Source organism: Chelmon rostratus, chromosome 14, assembly GCF_017976325.1.
Source record: "Chelmon rostratus isolate fCheRos1 chromosome 14, fCheRos1.pri, whole genome shotgun sequence".
Taxonomy (NCBI): Eukaryota; Metazoa; Chordata; class Actinopteri; order Chaetodontiformes; family Chaetodontidae; genus Chelmon; species Chelmon rostratus.
Window position 1 is genome coordinate 21,281,197 of NC_055671.1, and position 14,815 is coordinate 21,296,011.

A 14,815-nucleotide genomic window follows, 5' to 3' on the forward strand; every position below is an offset into this window, starting at 1 on the left:
CACGAGAAAATTCCCAAAAAAGAGACTTTTGAAGCAGATTTTGTCTCTTGCTTAGAGAAAATTCAGCAACTTTTCAACGTTTTTGTTAACTTTTGGTCACTTTTCAAATCAAGAATAAACAAAACATTAAAACAAAAACTGAAATATAAAAGCTTGTTAAAGACATAGTACCTTTAACTTTCTCTTCAGAGGACTGATTCAGCAGATTTTAGGAGTTTGCTTACGAAGGATTTAATTGCCATACATCACTTGTGGAGGAGAGGTATTACTCAATGTCTCCAAGGATCAGAAGTAAAAAAATAACTGGTTCCTTAAAAGCCATTAATGACTTCTGTAATATTTTATGTCAGGTTTCCTATCCACGGCTGCCATCTATTTGTCAAAGAGGGTTCCAACTTTATTCCAAACGGCTCCTCTTCTCCTTTAGATGGAAACGCGTCTGAAGCAAGATGATTCATATAAGCAGTCAGAGATTATTGTATAGCTTCAATCGAAAATGGAATTTGAAACGAGTACTCACAAAATGATTTCTGGCTTCATGGGAAAACTCCATATGGAGCTCAGCTTAGCAGAATCGATGTCTTCGACTGAATTACTTGTGTTTCTATAGACTTTCATTTGAGATTTTTTTCAGGATTTTCTTTAGCAGAGAGGCAGGAGGCGAGAGAGAAACAGTCTGCTCCTTGTGTTTGATTTTTGATATGCATGACTCTGTATGTGGTTGCTGAAGCTCTCTGTAAAACCGTCACTAAAGGGCACAAATTGCAGAATTTTACAGCCTTGTTGCACAAAACAACCATGATATATTGTACATGTTGTTCCCTGACAGCAATTCATCAATTACTTCACCAAGTAATCATTTTCTGTTTATCTCCCTCTGACCTGTTCTGTCATTTTAGGAAAAATCTCTCCATCCACAAAGCCAGTTAGTCACAGCCAGGTGGAACAATAGATATAACTACAGTATATCTGGACTCTTGATCCCACTCATCCAACATAGTGACAGTCGGAGATTCGGCACCAAGAACAGACGCCCTTCAGCGGAGGTCACCTGTTCAGCACCTGGACAGCTCCACTCTGCTGGAGCTTTGTTCGCAGCAGTTTAATGAATCTTATATGAAATATCATATAAGAGGGATACTGGGATGACTCATTATCCCTTTCTGTGATGTTTTTTTTGCTTCACAACACAGAGGATGGACCTACAAGTCAGCATCAGCACTGTCAAGGCCTCAGGATGCTTCAAAGGAACCTGGACGTATGACTAGCAAAGCTGTTTTTTTTGCAAAATATCAGAAAAATGTATGGCAGGCAACCTTATCCTCCACTGACAAAATACAATTTAAATATCTGAATATAAAATTAAATACAAGCATCAGTGTAGCAGCAGTCTTTGGACCCACCTCTGACTCCTCACCCATCCGTTCTGCATCACTAACACTTCCGCCGCTGCTGCCTTCACTTCCAGACAGCTGCTGCTCGTCGGGCACGTTGTCGTAGACGCTCAGCCGATGGTCCAGCGCAGCGAGTGGGCTCGGGACGTCGCAGGAGGAAGAGGAGGAGGGGTCCTGGTCACCAGCGGCCAGCGATGGCGTGCCACGGCGGGAGCTGTGTCGCCCCCGGTAACCGTGGAAGCTCCCGGTCCTCCAGTTGACGGAGGTGTTGTCGATGATGGGGGACAGGATGGCGTGCTTGTGTGCGAGGGAGGTTGGGAAGGTCCCCGGTTTGTGGCTGTGGGGGATTTGGAAGACCAGACTCTCATGGATGCTGTTGTTGTTGTTGTTGATCTGGTTCCTGTAGGCCTGAAAAGGTGAACAGATGGATGAGTGAAGGTTTAATGGGAAGTAAAAGGAAAAAGTAAAACAGTGTTTGTATCCTTCAACGTAACTGACCTCTGTCCCAGTGTGGTTCTGGTTTTTCTGTGTCATTCCACCGGCGACGCCGACGCCGCTGTTGGAGCGTTTGCAGTTGCTCCTGACCCGGGTGACCGGGCTGGGTGTGCTGACAGTGCTGCTGCTCTCTGAGTGGCTGTTACTGCTGCTGCTGCTGCTGATGGTGTGAGGAGACGAGGGCGAGGAAGATGCACGGCTGTTGGGTCGAACCTGCAGGCTGGAGACATTCAGGAAGGTACAACTCTACGGTTAGAGCCGCACTTGGAACAATATGCAGATCCAGTAACTCTGGAATGAAAAATATTCCATCCAGGACACAAGAAAAACATCTCTGAACCCAGTCTAAATAAAGGAAGTCGTTTTTTTGGATTAGGCTGCAACGTTTTGAAAGATTGAAATCCACAATCCTCACCTTGACAGGCAGTGCAGCCTCTCCGGTCGCTCCTCCTCCTGGAGCAGAACTGGCCCGCTGATAACGTGCCGGGCCCGACTCCTGCTGTTACTGCCACCGCTGTTAGCGGAAGGGAGGAGGCCAGTCGTCCCCCTCAGCCTCAGTTTCTCCATCTTCTTCAGCAAACTGGTGCCCTTCTTCCTGGGCGGTTTATCTGGGGAGCAGCCTTCGGCCTCCAGAATCGTGGTGGATGACCCTCCACCACTTCCGCCAGGGGAAGGGGGTCCACTGAACGAGGTGTCCAGGGACGGCGTCTTGTTCGTGGAGGAGCAGCGGGAGGAGCTCCTGCTGGTCTCCTGGTCGTCTGTGGTGCTGGCAGTAGCAGCTGTGGAGGTGGTGGTGCTGGTAGCAGCTTCTCTGTGACTCTTGCGCCGGCCGTCGTGGCCTTCGCTCTCTGTGCTGCTGGAGCTGTGGATGGAGCAGACGTCATGGCGGTCGCTCACATCGCACAGAGACACATCGTGGGCTCCGGTGGGGCTGTCGGACAGGCGAAGGAAGTCCGCTGTGGAGTCGAGGCGACGCCATCGTCGTGTCTGCCTGTCGTAGGTCCAGTTGGGGCTGGTGGCACAGAAGTCTTCTTCATCATGGTCGTCTCCCTGGAAGAAGAGGAACGGTTCAGACGCGCTGACAAGAACTCACATAAAATCTGAATATGGCACAAATATTCAAACAGAACGCGCACTGACACTAATATATGCACAGGAGGGACATGCAGGCATGAGCAACAATCTGCAAACAGAATACATGCATTCAAACAAACACGGAAGCCTGAAATACACGCAAACACAAAGCTGTTCTCAATAATTTATACAAGCATGAGCATCATTATACATTCATACAAACAAAATCATACAAACATCACACACTGCAGCAAAGCTATACCCGGGATCTAAAGCATGTGGGGTAACTTTATGTTTAGAATTTAAAATGTGGTTGGATTGTTTTGGTTATGAAAGAATTATTCATTCTGAATTGAACAAAACCCAAAAATGTGTTTACCAGGCAGAGAAGGCCTAAATAAAAAGTTGCATTATGGGAAGTGTAAGATTGTGGGTCCTTGCCACGACCTGCTGCTGCTTCGACTTTCATTCTTCCTGATTCTTTCTTTTTTGTAGACATTAACATGCAGCCATCAAATCATATCACTTAACATTAATATAAATGTGCAAGTATTTAAGATCCAGGTGTCCAAAACAAAAAGCGCTTTAATCCTTTGGAACTTCAGCCTCTGTTTCCTCTCTTTCTTTTCTGAACACTTCACTTTCTCCTAGAAAGAGAAGCTGTTGAGGAGGAGGAGGACTGATCAGTATCTGTCAAAATCATGTGACGCTTAATGTGGAGATTTCACGGTGGGACTCCCCCCGCGGCTCCGGCTGCTTCTGTGTGAGCGTCCTGCTGCGTTTGAGTTTCTCGCTGTTAGCTCTCAGCACTCACTCTGCGTTTTGATCTCCGTGGCTCCAGCCTCATTTCCACACATTTGTTTAAAGTGCTTAATCTCCTGAAAGAGGAAGACGAGAGGAGAGGGGACGGTGGTTAAACTGGAAGTGTCATTTATTAATAACATTTGCATAATACTACACTGTATATCACACTTTCATCAGTTACAGTATCCCTATAATACAGTGTATTATGCCTTGCTTTTTAGCAGAAGGCAGCTTGTTTAAGTCTGAATAAGCAGCAGCACTTTCTCGTCCCTTATTACCACCACTGTGATGCTCTTGAGCAAGGCACCAAACCTCCAACTGCTCCCAGTTCAGTAAGTTACCATCACTATCACCGAGTGTTCCTGCCAAGCGAAACTACCGCTTTGATTAATGCTAAAGTAGCATTCAGCATCCTCCACTGTCTGGGCGTCAAAAGAGCTCTGCTGCACCTTAAACCCCACAATGATGTCGCACCTCTGCATCGCTGAAGGAGGGACGAGAACTTCAACCATTAGAGGCGAGAAAATATAAGCTTTTCATCTGGTGTTAGCTGGTGTTCCTGTTGATGAGGTAACACAATGGAGAGTGACGCAGAGAGCCGAACCGACTTCCACCACATTGTGTTGCCTTCTTAGACCAGACTGTCTTGAAATCTTCAGTATGGCATCACCAAACAGAGCAGAGTCAGCACTGCTGCAGCATACTGTTCCTCAATATCGCTCAAAAACACTGTATCCCCTAAATTGTTCAAATACATAAGGTGCGCGGGGAGCTGAAGGGATCAAAATAACAGCGTTTAATGATCACTTCTCTGAACACTGTATTTAAAGACAATATTACGTCCACACCTCCTGTATAGCATTTTGAAATAGAAGTGCAGCTGTACACACAGTTATCTGCATGAGCACGTTACCTGCAAAGTGAATCGAGGGCATCCTTATCCAGGAAGTGGTGATCACCCTTCGCCCACTCGATGTCAATGGGGAACCTGCAGTCTGACCCACAAATGAAACAATAAGATGCTGCTTGAGATCAAAATCTGTATCATCTTGGAGTTGAGTGCGTGGGCTGCGTGGCGCAGGATTACATCGACAGCTGAATATTTACCTTTGAATAATTGCACATACTGAGGGAAGCCGGCGGCTCGCAGCCAATCACAGGCCTCCTTGGCTTCAATCTCTGCAAACAGCGAGAAGCAAAACAGCATTTGATTCAATTATAAACATTTCATGCTCCACCCGCTTTAAGAGGGCAAATATTTGCACTTAATCAGTCGTCTGTTTATGAAGTTTAATTACATTTGCATGTGGGTAAAAAAAAACATTGCAGGGAGAAAACTGGAAACACATACAGGCTATTAATTATCTGTGACTCTTGGAAGAGGCCATTTTAATTACTGCTAATTGGCTGAGTGTCTTGATGAGAGAGAAGGAAAAAAAATGTTTTTTTCATGTTTCCCCTCCTCTTCATCGTCTACCCGTCTGCCTGACTTCACCCACGGAGGTTGTTGTTCTTGCATGCTTCCCATATAAAAGGATTGATATTAAAAGGTTGTGTTAAACATGGTTGCGAGTTTCTCATGGACGTAAATTTAAGATTTGGGATTCTTTGTGCCGACGCTAAGATCTCATCACAGTGTAAGAAACCAAGAAGACAGCGTGCCAAAGAAGAAACTAGCCAACCATATGGCCCCCGTCATCAAAGTTCAACAAAATTGCAGCCAAATGTGGCCCTTTTTTCTCACTTTGACTGTCAGCTACATCAGAATTTGTTCCAACCTGTGCTGATGAGAAGCCGTGTGGGAAGGAAGGGTTTCCACTAAAATGCTTGACAAATACCCCTTTCTAGATGTCCTTCTTTCTGTAATACAGGATGAACGCGGCACTGTTTGCGACTCTGCAGACTTTAAGTCCAATGGGAATGAGTGCTAATGTCAGCAGGCTTGGCTAAGTGATATCAGTGCTCATAGGATAATACAGTATGACAGGCTAGATTAGATTAGATAAGACTTTATTGATCTCACAATGGAGAAATTCACTAGGCTACAGTCAGTAGGACCCCACAGAATTTGACAGGGCGTTTCCTAGCAACGCCAGCCCTCAAACATCAAAGAGTCAAGCATTGCCATGGGAAACACCCAACCAGGGGCCTGAAGCTCAGACACCACAAATATATTGTTTTATCCTATTGGAAAAATGGAAAAATTATGCAAGAACATCATGGCCATAGCCAGCTATGACTTCACCGTCTTTGGTATTTATTCCCTAAAAATGAAATCTGTGCTATATAATTGTATAATAAGGAGTTGAAAACTCAAAATCTCCCCTCAAATGAAGCACACTAAATCCTTATTTTTGAAAAGTGCATTGGTGATACCTGCTGTGGTATTACCTGGTATCACATTGTGGCGCTGCATATTGCTAATTGTTGCAGCTTTATGGAGTCAGGGACAAAGTGGGAAGATTAAATTAATGCTCCTCTCTACTCCTTTTTGTTAAAGTGACAGCTATTTAATCAAACCCATTGAGAGGAACACACATATATACTTGGCATAATAATGCTCCAGCATACACCAATGATGACCACACACACTTGGACGGCAAACACAAGAATACGTTCCTTCATCAGCACTTCATCTCTTAAGAATGTTATTAGAAATATGTGCAACAGGATACCTGTGCATACACCGACAAAACATAACCAATAAACCTCCACTGCAGTCAAGTACTTTTGTAGAGACTCAAAGTATTAGAAACAGCTGAGTGGAAAAGAAAACTACAATAAAACATTCTCACTTGAAGCATAAAAGTGCTTTCTTGATCCGGGATGTTTACAATGAGGAGCCACAGAAATCATTTTCTCAGTCTGGCTGCACAGTTCAGAAGAGGATTTGGCTTTTCTGAGAGGTCTCAAAATATTTGTCCACCACAAACCTCCCTGAAATGTTAAACCTGCACTCTCTTTATGCATAAGGGGCCTGTCACGGTTAGAATACTGCCAAGGGCATTTCTTGTTTTCAAATTCAGACAGCATGAAATATGGCCGACATTAGTCTCCACTAAAGAACAACAACAGCAGTTTGCCCATGACTGATCGGTTCTTCAAACACTTCTTGTCTGGTTGTGTTTTTTTTTTTACTGCCTGCTTATTCACTCCAGCCGAGATGAAGGAAAGGCACCTCATTCACATCTTATTTTTTTGTGACTTTTCAAAAGTTTGCCTAAAATTCACTTGACAGCAGGATGGAAACTTGGCTCATGAAGTGGTCTCGCTGCATCCCCAGACGCCCTGAGGGTCAGGAGAGCAGCGCGACACAAAGCAGATGGCCCAGATATGTAAACACTGGTGGGAAATTCAGCAGATATGGCAGTCATCAAAATGACAACTGACTCAAGAAGAAGTCCAGAATCAAAATGATTAGGATGTGTATGGACAGGGACGAAGGAGGGTTTGGTTTACCAGATGTCAGGGCCTATAATCTTTGTTTTGAGACAACCAAACTAGCTAATCATTGGGATAGAGCTGATCTTGACTTGGACTGGGCATTGAACAGAGCCTGGCTGCAGCGCTCTGTCCCATTACCATTGACTCACAACAGGTGGAGAACAGGAATCTAAATCCCATACTGTCTAACTCAAGGAATGTGCAGAGGACAATTCATAACGCTTTTGGAATATCACATTTAAAGAAGTCATACTTCACTCTGGAATAACCCTATATATGCACTGGAAAAAAAAATGCTGTACTAGAACTAAAACTAGAATTGCTGATAACAATGGATGCTAGAAGTGCACATGTTCTGGGAGTGTTCCATGGTTCATGGTTCAGAAATTGGGGAATGGGCGAGGCACTCAGCTATTACATCCACAGTTTGTTTCCTTGGTGACAAGACCATGATGCCTAATAACATAATAAACAAATAATAACTGACGTATTTTAAAAGCCGCTCTTATCTTAGGAAGAGCCTCCGATGTCCCACTGCAAAGGAATGGACTGATGAAAGGATTAAGATGAGCACATTAGGATGAATTAATAGCGAGTTCAAAACAAGAGCGATATGAGATCAACTGTGGCTGCGCTGACCTTACAATAGAATGTAAATATGTTAATTAAACTGAACATCTTTGTTTTCCGTGGTTTTATTTTATGTAAAGTGGTGGTTGTCCTCTGTTCTGTGTAAACGTCCTAAATAAAAAAACTCAATTATTAAAAAAAAAAACAAATACAAGTGAGTTAAGAAGAGGAACATGCAGAGAAATTAAAGACTGAATGGTAAAATATTGAGGAATTACCATAAGTATGTTTATCCTGACCCGTCAAATATCCTGCTGGCTAAACATCTGAGTGCAGAGCTCATTTTCCGGCGTCACGATGGAGATGTGACATTTGAGATAGAAAAGGGATCAAGTGTGCTTGCCGAGCGGCGGTCTCACATGTCCGTGAGAGGATCTGTAAAGCCAGGGGATATGTGAACCTACCAGAGTGAGAGCCCTGAACTTAGCGAGGCACCCACACCGTTTCTTCACCACTGACATCAATGCGAGCACCGTCCCGATCCTTTACCAACACTGACAAATACAGCCTGTCATCTTGCAACCTTGAGGGTCACAAGTTAAAAGCTCTAGTCATTTAAACCAGTTTTCCACTTTAAATAGGTCTAATATTGTGCTTTAAGGCAGCCGTGGCTCACAGCTTAGAGAGGAGAGAGCTGTTGAAAATGTTTGAGGTTACAGTCCTGAAGCCTGCAGGGAAAATCTTAGCGTGGAAAGTGAATGATTATGAATTATCTTGGAGTCCTTGAGTAAAGCATTCAAACTCAAATCACTCAGGGGCAGTTGTGGATGGAAATGGATTGGAGCTGCACAGCAGGTAGGATATGAATGTGTCGGAGTCAGAAAGAGTCAGCTGAACCTGGATCAGAAATCCTCACACAAAAGTTTGTTTTCTTTCATTCCTTACACGCTACAAGGTGTCTGAATGCTAAAGCTGCACTCGGCATCTGTGCTCAAACAACCTGCACAGTATTTCCTATTGATAATAGATTTTGTTGTTTTTTTGTTGATATACTATGATACTTTGATTTTTTCTTTGATTTTAGCATCTGTTCTGCCTTGTATACCAAACAGATTTCTTTCACCTGCCTTATGTGGGTACTTTCTGACTTTTCTACCTTGTCTGTGGCCTGAAGCCCAACTGTAGTTTCAAGAATTTCTGTAGCATGTGTAGGCACAACAAAGGAGTATAAAAACTAGCATTTTGCAAACCTAACATTTGCTAGATAGCAATGTTAGCTAACATGTTAGCTACAGTTAACGTCTCGCTCTTCTCTTAATTCTTGCATTTTCTTTGCATTATCAAAGAACATGAGAAAATTGTATTAAAAAGCATCAGAAAATACAGCGTCAGAGCATGGCTAATATGGCCAATAGTCTTGTATAAGAGATTGCAAACATTAGCCAATTTGCCTAGCCAGTTAGTATCTGTCTGATAAAAGGACAATAAACAGCAGATCAATAAGTCTTAATGGTTTCCTGGATTATTTGTCTTCAGTTAATTAAACACAGCCGCCCCTTTGTTTCTTTGGGCCATTAAACTTGATGAAACTTTGATAACGGCCTTGTTGTCTTGATACAGGAGAACTTTGGACTCGGTTGCACATTTTGAATCCCTGAAATCAGGACACCTCATTTTAAACGATAGTGTATTTGTCCATTAAAAGCATTGTGATTGACTGTATTTTCAATATTGACTGCTGTTGTCTCCATACAGCACTTGCTCAATTCATGCTAACTGTGCTCAGGCTAACGCAGCCTCCGACGTCAGAGGATGACATCTGAATGCTCCGCTAGTGATTGATCAGAAAACCGCCGATGCACGGCATGCTGTAGGTCATTTCAGTGCGACCAGGACAAGCGAAGGTGCGACGATGGTTTTCTGTTCTCAGAGGAACAAAAAATCAGGTGAAAGTAAGTGGGTCACACACTTAGAAAACAATAAACTTCATACTCTGCCTCTGTGTTTGGTCACCATTTTGACTGCCACATTCAGGGGCCCCTCTCTACTGGTTTACGTAAGCAATTGTATCTGCTGGGCCCCCATTCCGGTGTGACCACAGCGGGCAATGGCCTCTTCCCTTTCCAAATGATTCTGTCTCTGAGGAAGTTGTGATTTGGCCCCTCTGGGCTCTGATAAGAGATTTGGATGTGTGATCAGGGCAGCTCCGCCCTGCTAGCGCCAGGAAGCTGGACGGCGTGTGTCTGGATGCTGAGAGGAACTGTGGACGGAGGGGTTACGTGTTTGGTGGACCGTTTGTGTTTGGGTGTTTATGCTTGTCTGGACACCAAAGCTTTGGCCTTGGAGTGACAGAAGTACTGCCTGCCAGAAAGCTAAACGTGTACAATGTGTTTTATGTCACTGTGGCTTTTCCCCCCTTTTCTTATAATGATCTGATTTTTCACATCTTCTGTATCTAACTTTTGGTAAAACTGTTCATTAAAGTGGAGGCGAGGCAACTCGTCACACACTATGTGATGTGGTCCAACCCTTCGTTCAGCTACATGTCTGGGTCTGACCGTCCGTGTCTAATCAAATCTGCAAAAAAGACCAAAGCCAAACAAGCTCAGCTTCCTCCTCTCGTCTCACACGCTCATTTTTCTGAGCAGCCCCTTTCCTCAAACTGATGTTTGAGGGCTTCACACCACACCACACCACTTTTACGGCTCACTAAACACCTGCATGGCTGGTGGGGGATAAAGTGCAGCCACTGCTCTGCTTGCAGTTCGGGAGATGCTTGAGAGCGTCTCACAGGGCTTGAGAAGCGTGGTTGGAGATCAGAGGTATGTCAGCTGTCAAAACGGTGAACGATGTTTCCCTCTTTCTGCTCCCGGTTTCTCTGATGGTATTCCCCTGCCAGTCCAGTCAGCTCAGGGAGGGGAGGTTTAAGATGTCTGTGGTCACGAAGGGCCAGAGGGGCGAATACTAAAACTCTATTCTGTGAGTCATGGTGACACATCAGTATGTTAAATAAACATTAGATAAAAACTATTCTGATGAACCAGGACTTCCAAAAATAGTAACTTCACAAAACACAGAAAACTAGATTGAAAACTAGAACTTGATTGTATAAGTTCTTGGCAGTTGTTGAAGCAACCTTAAAAGGATAACTTTCGTTTTTTACAACCTGGACCTTATTTGTAGCATTAAATACTACCATTTACTCACCCAGACAACTTTGGTGGCATTTGGAGTCGTTTTGAAGAAATTAGCCCCAGTGGAGCAGCGCTTATATCCTTATAATGCGAGTACTCGGGGCATCCAATCTGCGGCAAAACTCGTTCATATTCCAATATTTTGTTATGATATACTGGTGCTATTCCCCTCTGAGCCCGTGGTGGCATGTTATCAACATCCGGCGTCTGACGTGGATGATGTCATTACCGAATGCCGGGCGCTGCGAGCAGCCAGCCACAACACGACTAACTCTGTGGCGGTCGGCTACGAATACGCAATAACGAACCATAGCTGTGCCAAACTACAGCTAAACTAGCCGACCGCCGGCTCAGAGGGGAATAGCACCAGCATATCATAACAAAATATTGGAATATGAACGTGTTTCGCCGCAGATTATGCGTTATATGAGGCTGCGCATGGATGCCCCGAGTACTCGCATTATACGGATATACGCGCCGCTCCTCTGGGGCTAATTTCTTCAAAATGACTCCAAATGCCACCAAAGTTGTCTAAGTGAGTAAATGGTCGTATTTAATGCTAGAAATAAGGTCCAGGTTGTAAAAAACGAAAGTTATCCTTTAACCTTTGAGCACTAAAATCTAATCAGATCACCCTTAAGTACAAGTGATCATTCTGTCAAGGTGTTCCTGAGATATCGCATTCACGAGAACGTGTCGGACATGAGATCACAGTGAACTTGACCTTTGAATACTTGTAAGAATATATTTAAATGTTCCCACGTGCAGCTGACCCTCCGATCACGGCACCCTGCAGTGATTACAGCAGCAGCAGCAGCAGCAGCATATAGATTTAACTTAGAAAGTAAAAGTGTTCAGATACGCAAAGACAGGAGGAGAAATGAAGCTGAAATTCTTTCAATCCAGACAGCAAACAAAATATTGCAATGTGGCGTTTTGTTTGTACATAATCACTGTTAATCTTTGTCTGTCTTTACTGGAAGATGCACTGAACCAGGGTCACAACTAGAAGGATGACGACAGGACCATAAAGCATAAAGAGGCATCCTCACATTTAGCAAAAATAATAAAAATAATATTAAACTATTTACAAGGGTTAGAACTGATCTTTAGTTTTACTTCTATAATCCACAAAGGAAATTACAAGGTTTTAAATATGTCTTTTAAGCATGTTTCCAGAACTATAATAGAGCAGTTTGCAGATTTGATGCTTGTCCATGTGACACATTTGTAATGATGGACTATGATGGATCTGTGAGGGTGAAGAGGTTCAAGTCCTTGATGTTGATTGCCAATTAACTACTGCACTGTTAGAGACAATTTACTCCCACAAATGATCGTGATTCATACTCATTTACAGGAATAGACCTCAGGAAAAAGCTAATGTGGCCACTTCTCTCACTTTATTCTTGTTACAATAATAAACCACTTCAGCTCTAACCAATAGCAACTGTTTTAAAGGTTCAAACTTTTCCTTATGTGTATGTGTAAATACCGCATTGAAGACTGAACATACATGTATGCTTTGATTTAAATCCAGTTGGGGTTTCAAGACCTTTTCAGTGGCACATTTTGAGGCAGTGGCCTTGAAGTTTTATCTTTCTGAAGATCTGAAGGCTTGAGTAAGTTCTCTCTGTAAACAATGAAATGCCACCAGCTAATGCTGCCACTTCATCTTTAAAGACAAACACAGAAGTGGCCAGACTTGCTTAAAGCCTGGAGTCAACCTGGGAAAAGCAACCATAAGAAAAGCACTTTAGAATTTAGTTTCCAGCCAAAAGCAGTCTGAAAAATTGATATCTGAGAACCAGATCCCACAAATGAGACTGAAAAGGTCTAAATGTAGTTGGCGCTTCATTCCTAAGCTGATGACCTGAGCCGACCCTGACAGACCAGGATAAACCGGGAGGTGTCATTCGGAGATCGAAATTCCACAGTTAAAATGGGAACAGTCGTAATGGCCGTGATGACGGTGATCCTGACGCCTGCTTATTGTCACGGTGAAAGGGAAGAAAAATAATTCACTTAACACAGGCGATGAACTCAGAGAGCCACAGCTGCTGTGAAGCGTCAGCGTCCGAGTCAGGTTACGTTCCTCCAACGCCAGGACATTAAGTAATATAATATATAGAGAGTGTGGACTGGAAGCATCACGTTCACCTGTTACCATGCAGAGAAGTCTGGTGGAGGTTAACGTCGTGGATGGATTTTCAAAACCGTGCAAGTCAAATCTAAGGGACCACACGTTAGGAAAGCAGAAAAAACGTATTTCTTGTGAGTTACTGGATATTTTTTCTCTAAAAATGATTCAAATAAAACAAGCTTCAACTGGCAGACATATGCAATCAACGACAAGGACAGCTGAAGTCACTACAAGTCTGCACTTTGCCCACACATGGAGAGTTTTTTCCATGTTGAATCAGCAGATATCAGCAATACATTCAATTGGCTACTTTGCAAAACACCCATACGTTCATATAATTATGGTACATTCTTATTGCACAAATAGGTTTCTGCTATATAAATCTGGTCCTCTTATACATATTTCTACATAGTTTAAAATATCCAGAGGGCCAAAGTCTCCTTTGGCTCTGGAGCCCTGGGCACAACACAAAATTTCACCTCATATGAATCTCTTTTCCCCACACTTGAGAAGAGGGAAGGCTGGTTTCTAGCTGTTGTGTTTATTAATTGTTTTTGTCTTTATTCATGTTGTTGCTTGGTCCTCTCATTTAAACGAAACCCTTTGGGCTGCATCTTTTCAGGATTCCTTTTCAATTTTATTCTGATATCGGTTGTCTAATATACTGTAACATGACTCTTCATGAAATTTCATGAGACCAGGCTGCATTCACTCACACACACACACACACACACACACACACACACACACACACACACACACACAGATGACTTGGCTCAGCTGGCAGGTATAGCTGCATTAGGTCATACGTATGTCCAGTATAATCATTCCTGCATGCTGTTGCTGTCCGTTGCTAACAACACTGTCTGGCCTGAACCTTCCTGCCAGTGGAAAGATGGCTTTACTAAGTTCGGATAAACACTCTCAGGTTACTGTGAAGCAAATTGGAGGAACTGCAGGGGTATTTAGTAGAAACAGATACGACAACACGGCCCAGCAGCGTGCCACTGGGCGGAAAACCAGCTGTAACCAAGCCAAGCTAAACCACATGGAGAGGAGGGTTTTTTCTTTCATTTTTTAATTTTCTTTAATCTTGGAACACTCCACCTGTTGTGTTCTCCGTCCAAAATCAACTTTTCAGTTCACCTGCCAATGGCTGCTAAGAGTTTAGCCTGCCAAACAAGTTGGTTTCACCTGCCATATTAAATTATTTGAACTTTTCCCTCCCTGTAGTCAGTTCTACTTCACGCACTCAGTCATTCTGGCCACCTACAATTTTTGTGAAAACAGATGTCTTAAAAAACAAATACAACATGAGAGGGAAGGATTACGCATCTGAACTGAGGCTGCACAGAAATTCTGCACCACTGACTGGTCTGGAAAGGCAAATTAGCCGTTTGCCTGAATATAGGTGTTGTCAGCGGGAAATAGTCAAAACTGCTCTGCTGGCAACTGGGCGAGCCTTTTACCATCGTGCTATTCAGGCTGTATAGCAGAAGTTATATAATTGCTGTGGCATCAAAACTTTCCTAATCCTGAATGGGCACTTTGCATCCAGCTATGGCAGCAACGCTGGCAGAAATCTGAGAACGTCAAAGTCCCACCAGATTATCCAAGTAAATTGACTTCTGAATTAATCTGAGGATTAAAATGGGACATGAATTTGCAGGTTCCTCTCCACAAAAAACACTGACTTC

At 43.4% G+C, this 14,815-nt stretch overlaps 1 protein-coding gene across 3 annotated transcripts in view; it reads right to left on the minus strand.

Moving 5' to 3' along the window:
• Positions 1-14,815, minus strand: part of si:dkeyp-23e4.3 (rho GTPase-activating protein 7) — a 96,964-nt gene that overhangs the window by 18,045 nt on the left and 64,104 nt on the right. For all 3 annotated transcript variants that reach the window (XM_041951825.1, XM_041951824.1, XM_041951826.1), the window contains exons 2-7: positions 4,875-4,946; positions 4,681-4,762; positions 3,778-3,841; positions 2,305-2,939; positions 1,893-2,109; positions 1,404-1,802 (exon numbers count right to left, since the gene is read on the minus strand). In XM_041951825.1, coding sequence (XP_041807759.1) covers positions 1,404-1,802; positions 1,893-2,109; positions 2,305-2,939; positions 3,778-3,841; positions 4,681-4,762; positions 4,875-4,946 — 1,469 coding nt within the window. The remainder of the gene's footprint in view (positions 1-1,403; positions 1,803-1,892; positions 2,110-2,304; positions 2,940-3,777; positions 3,842-4,680; positions 4,763-4,874; positions 4,947-14,815) is intronic.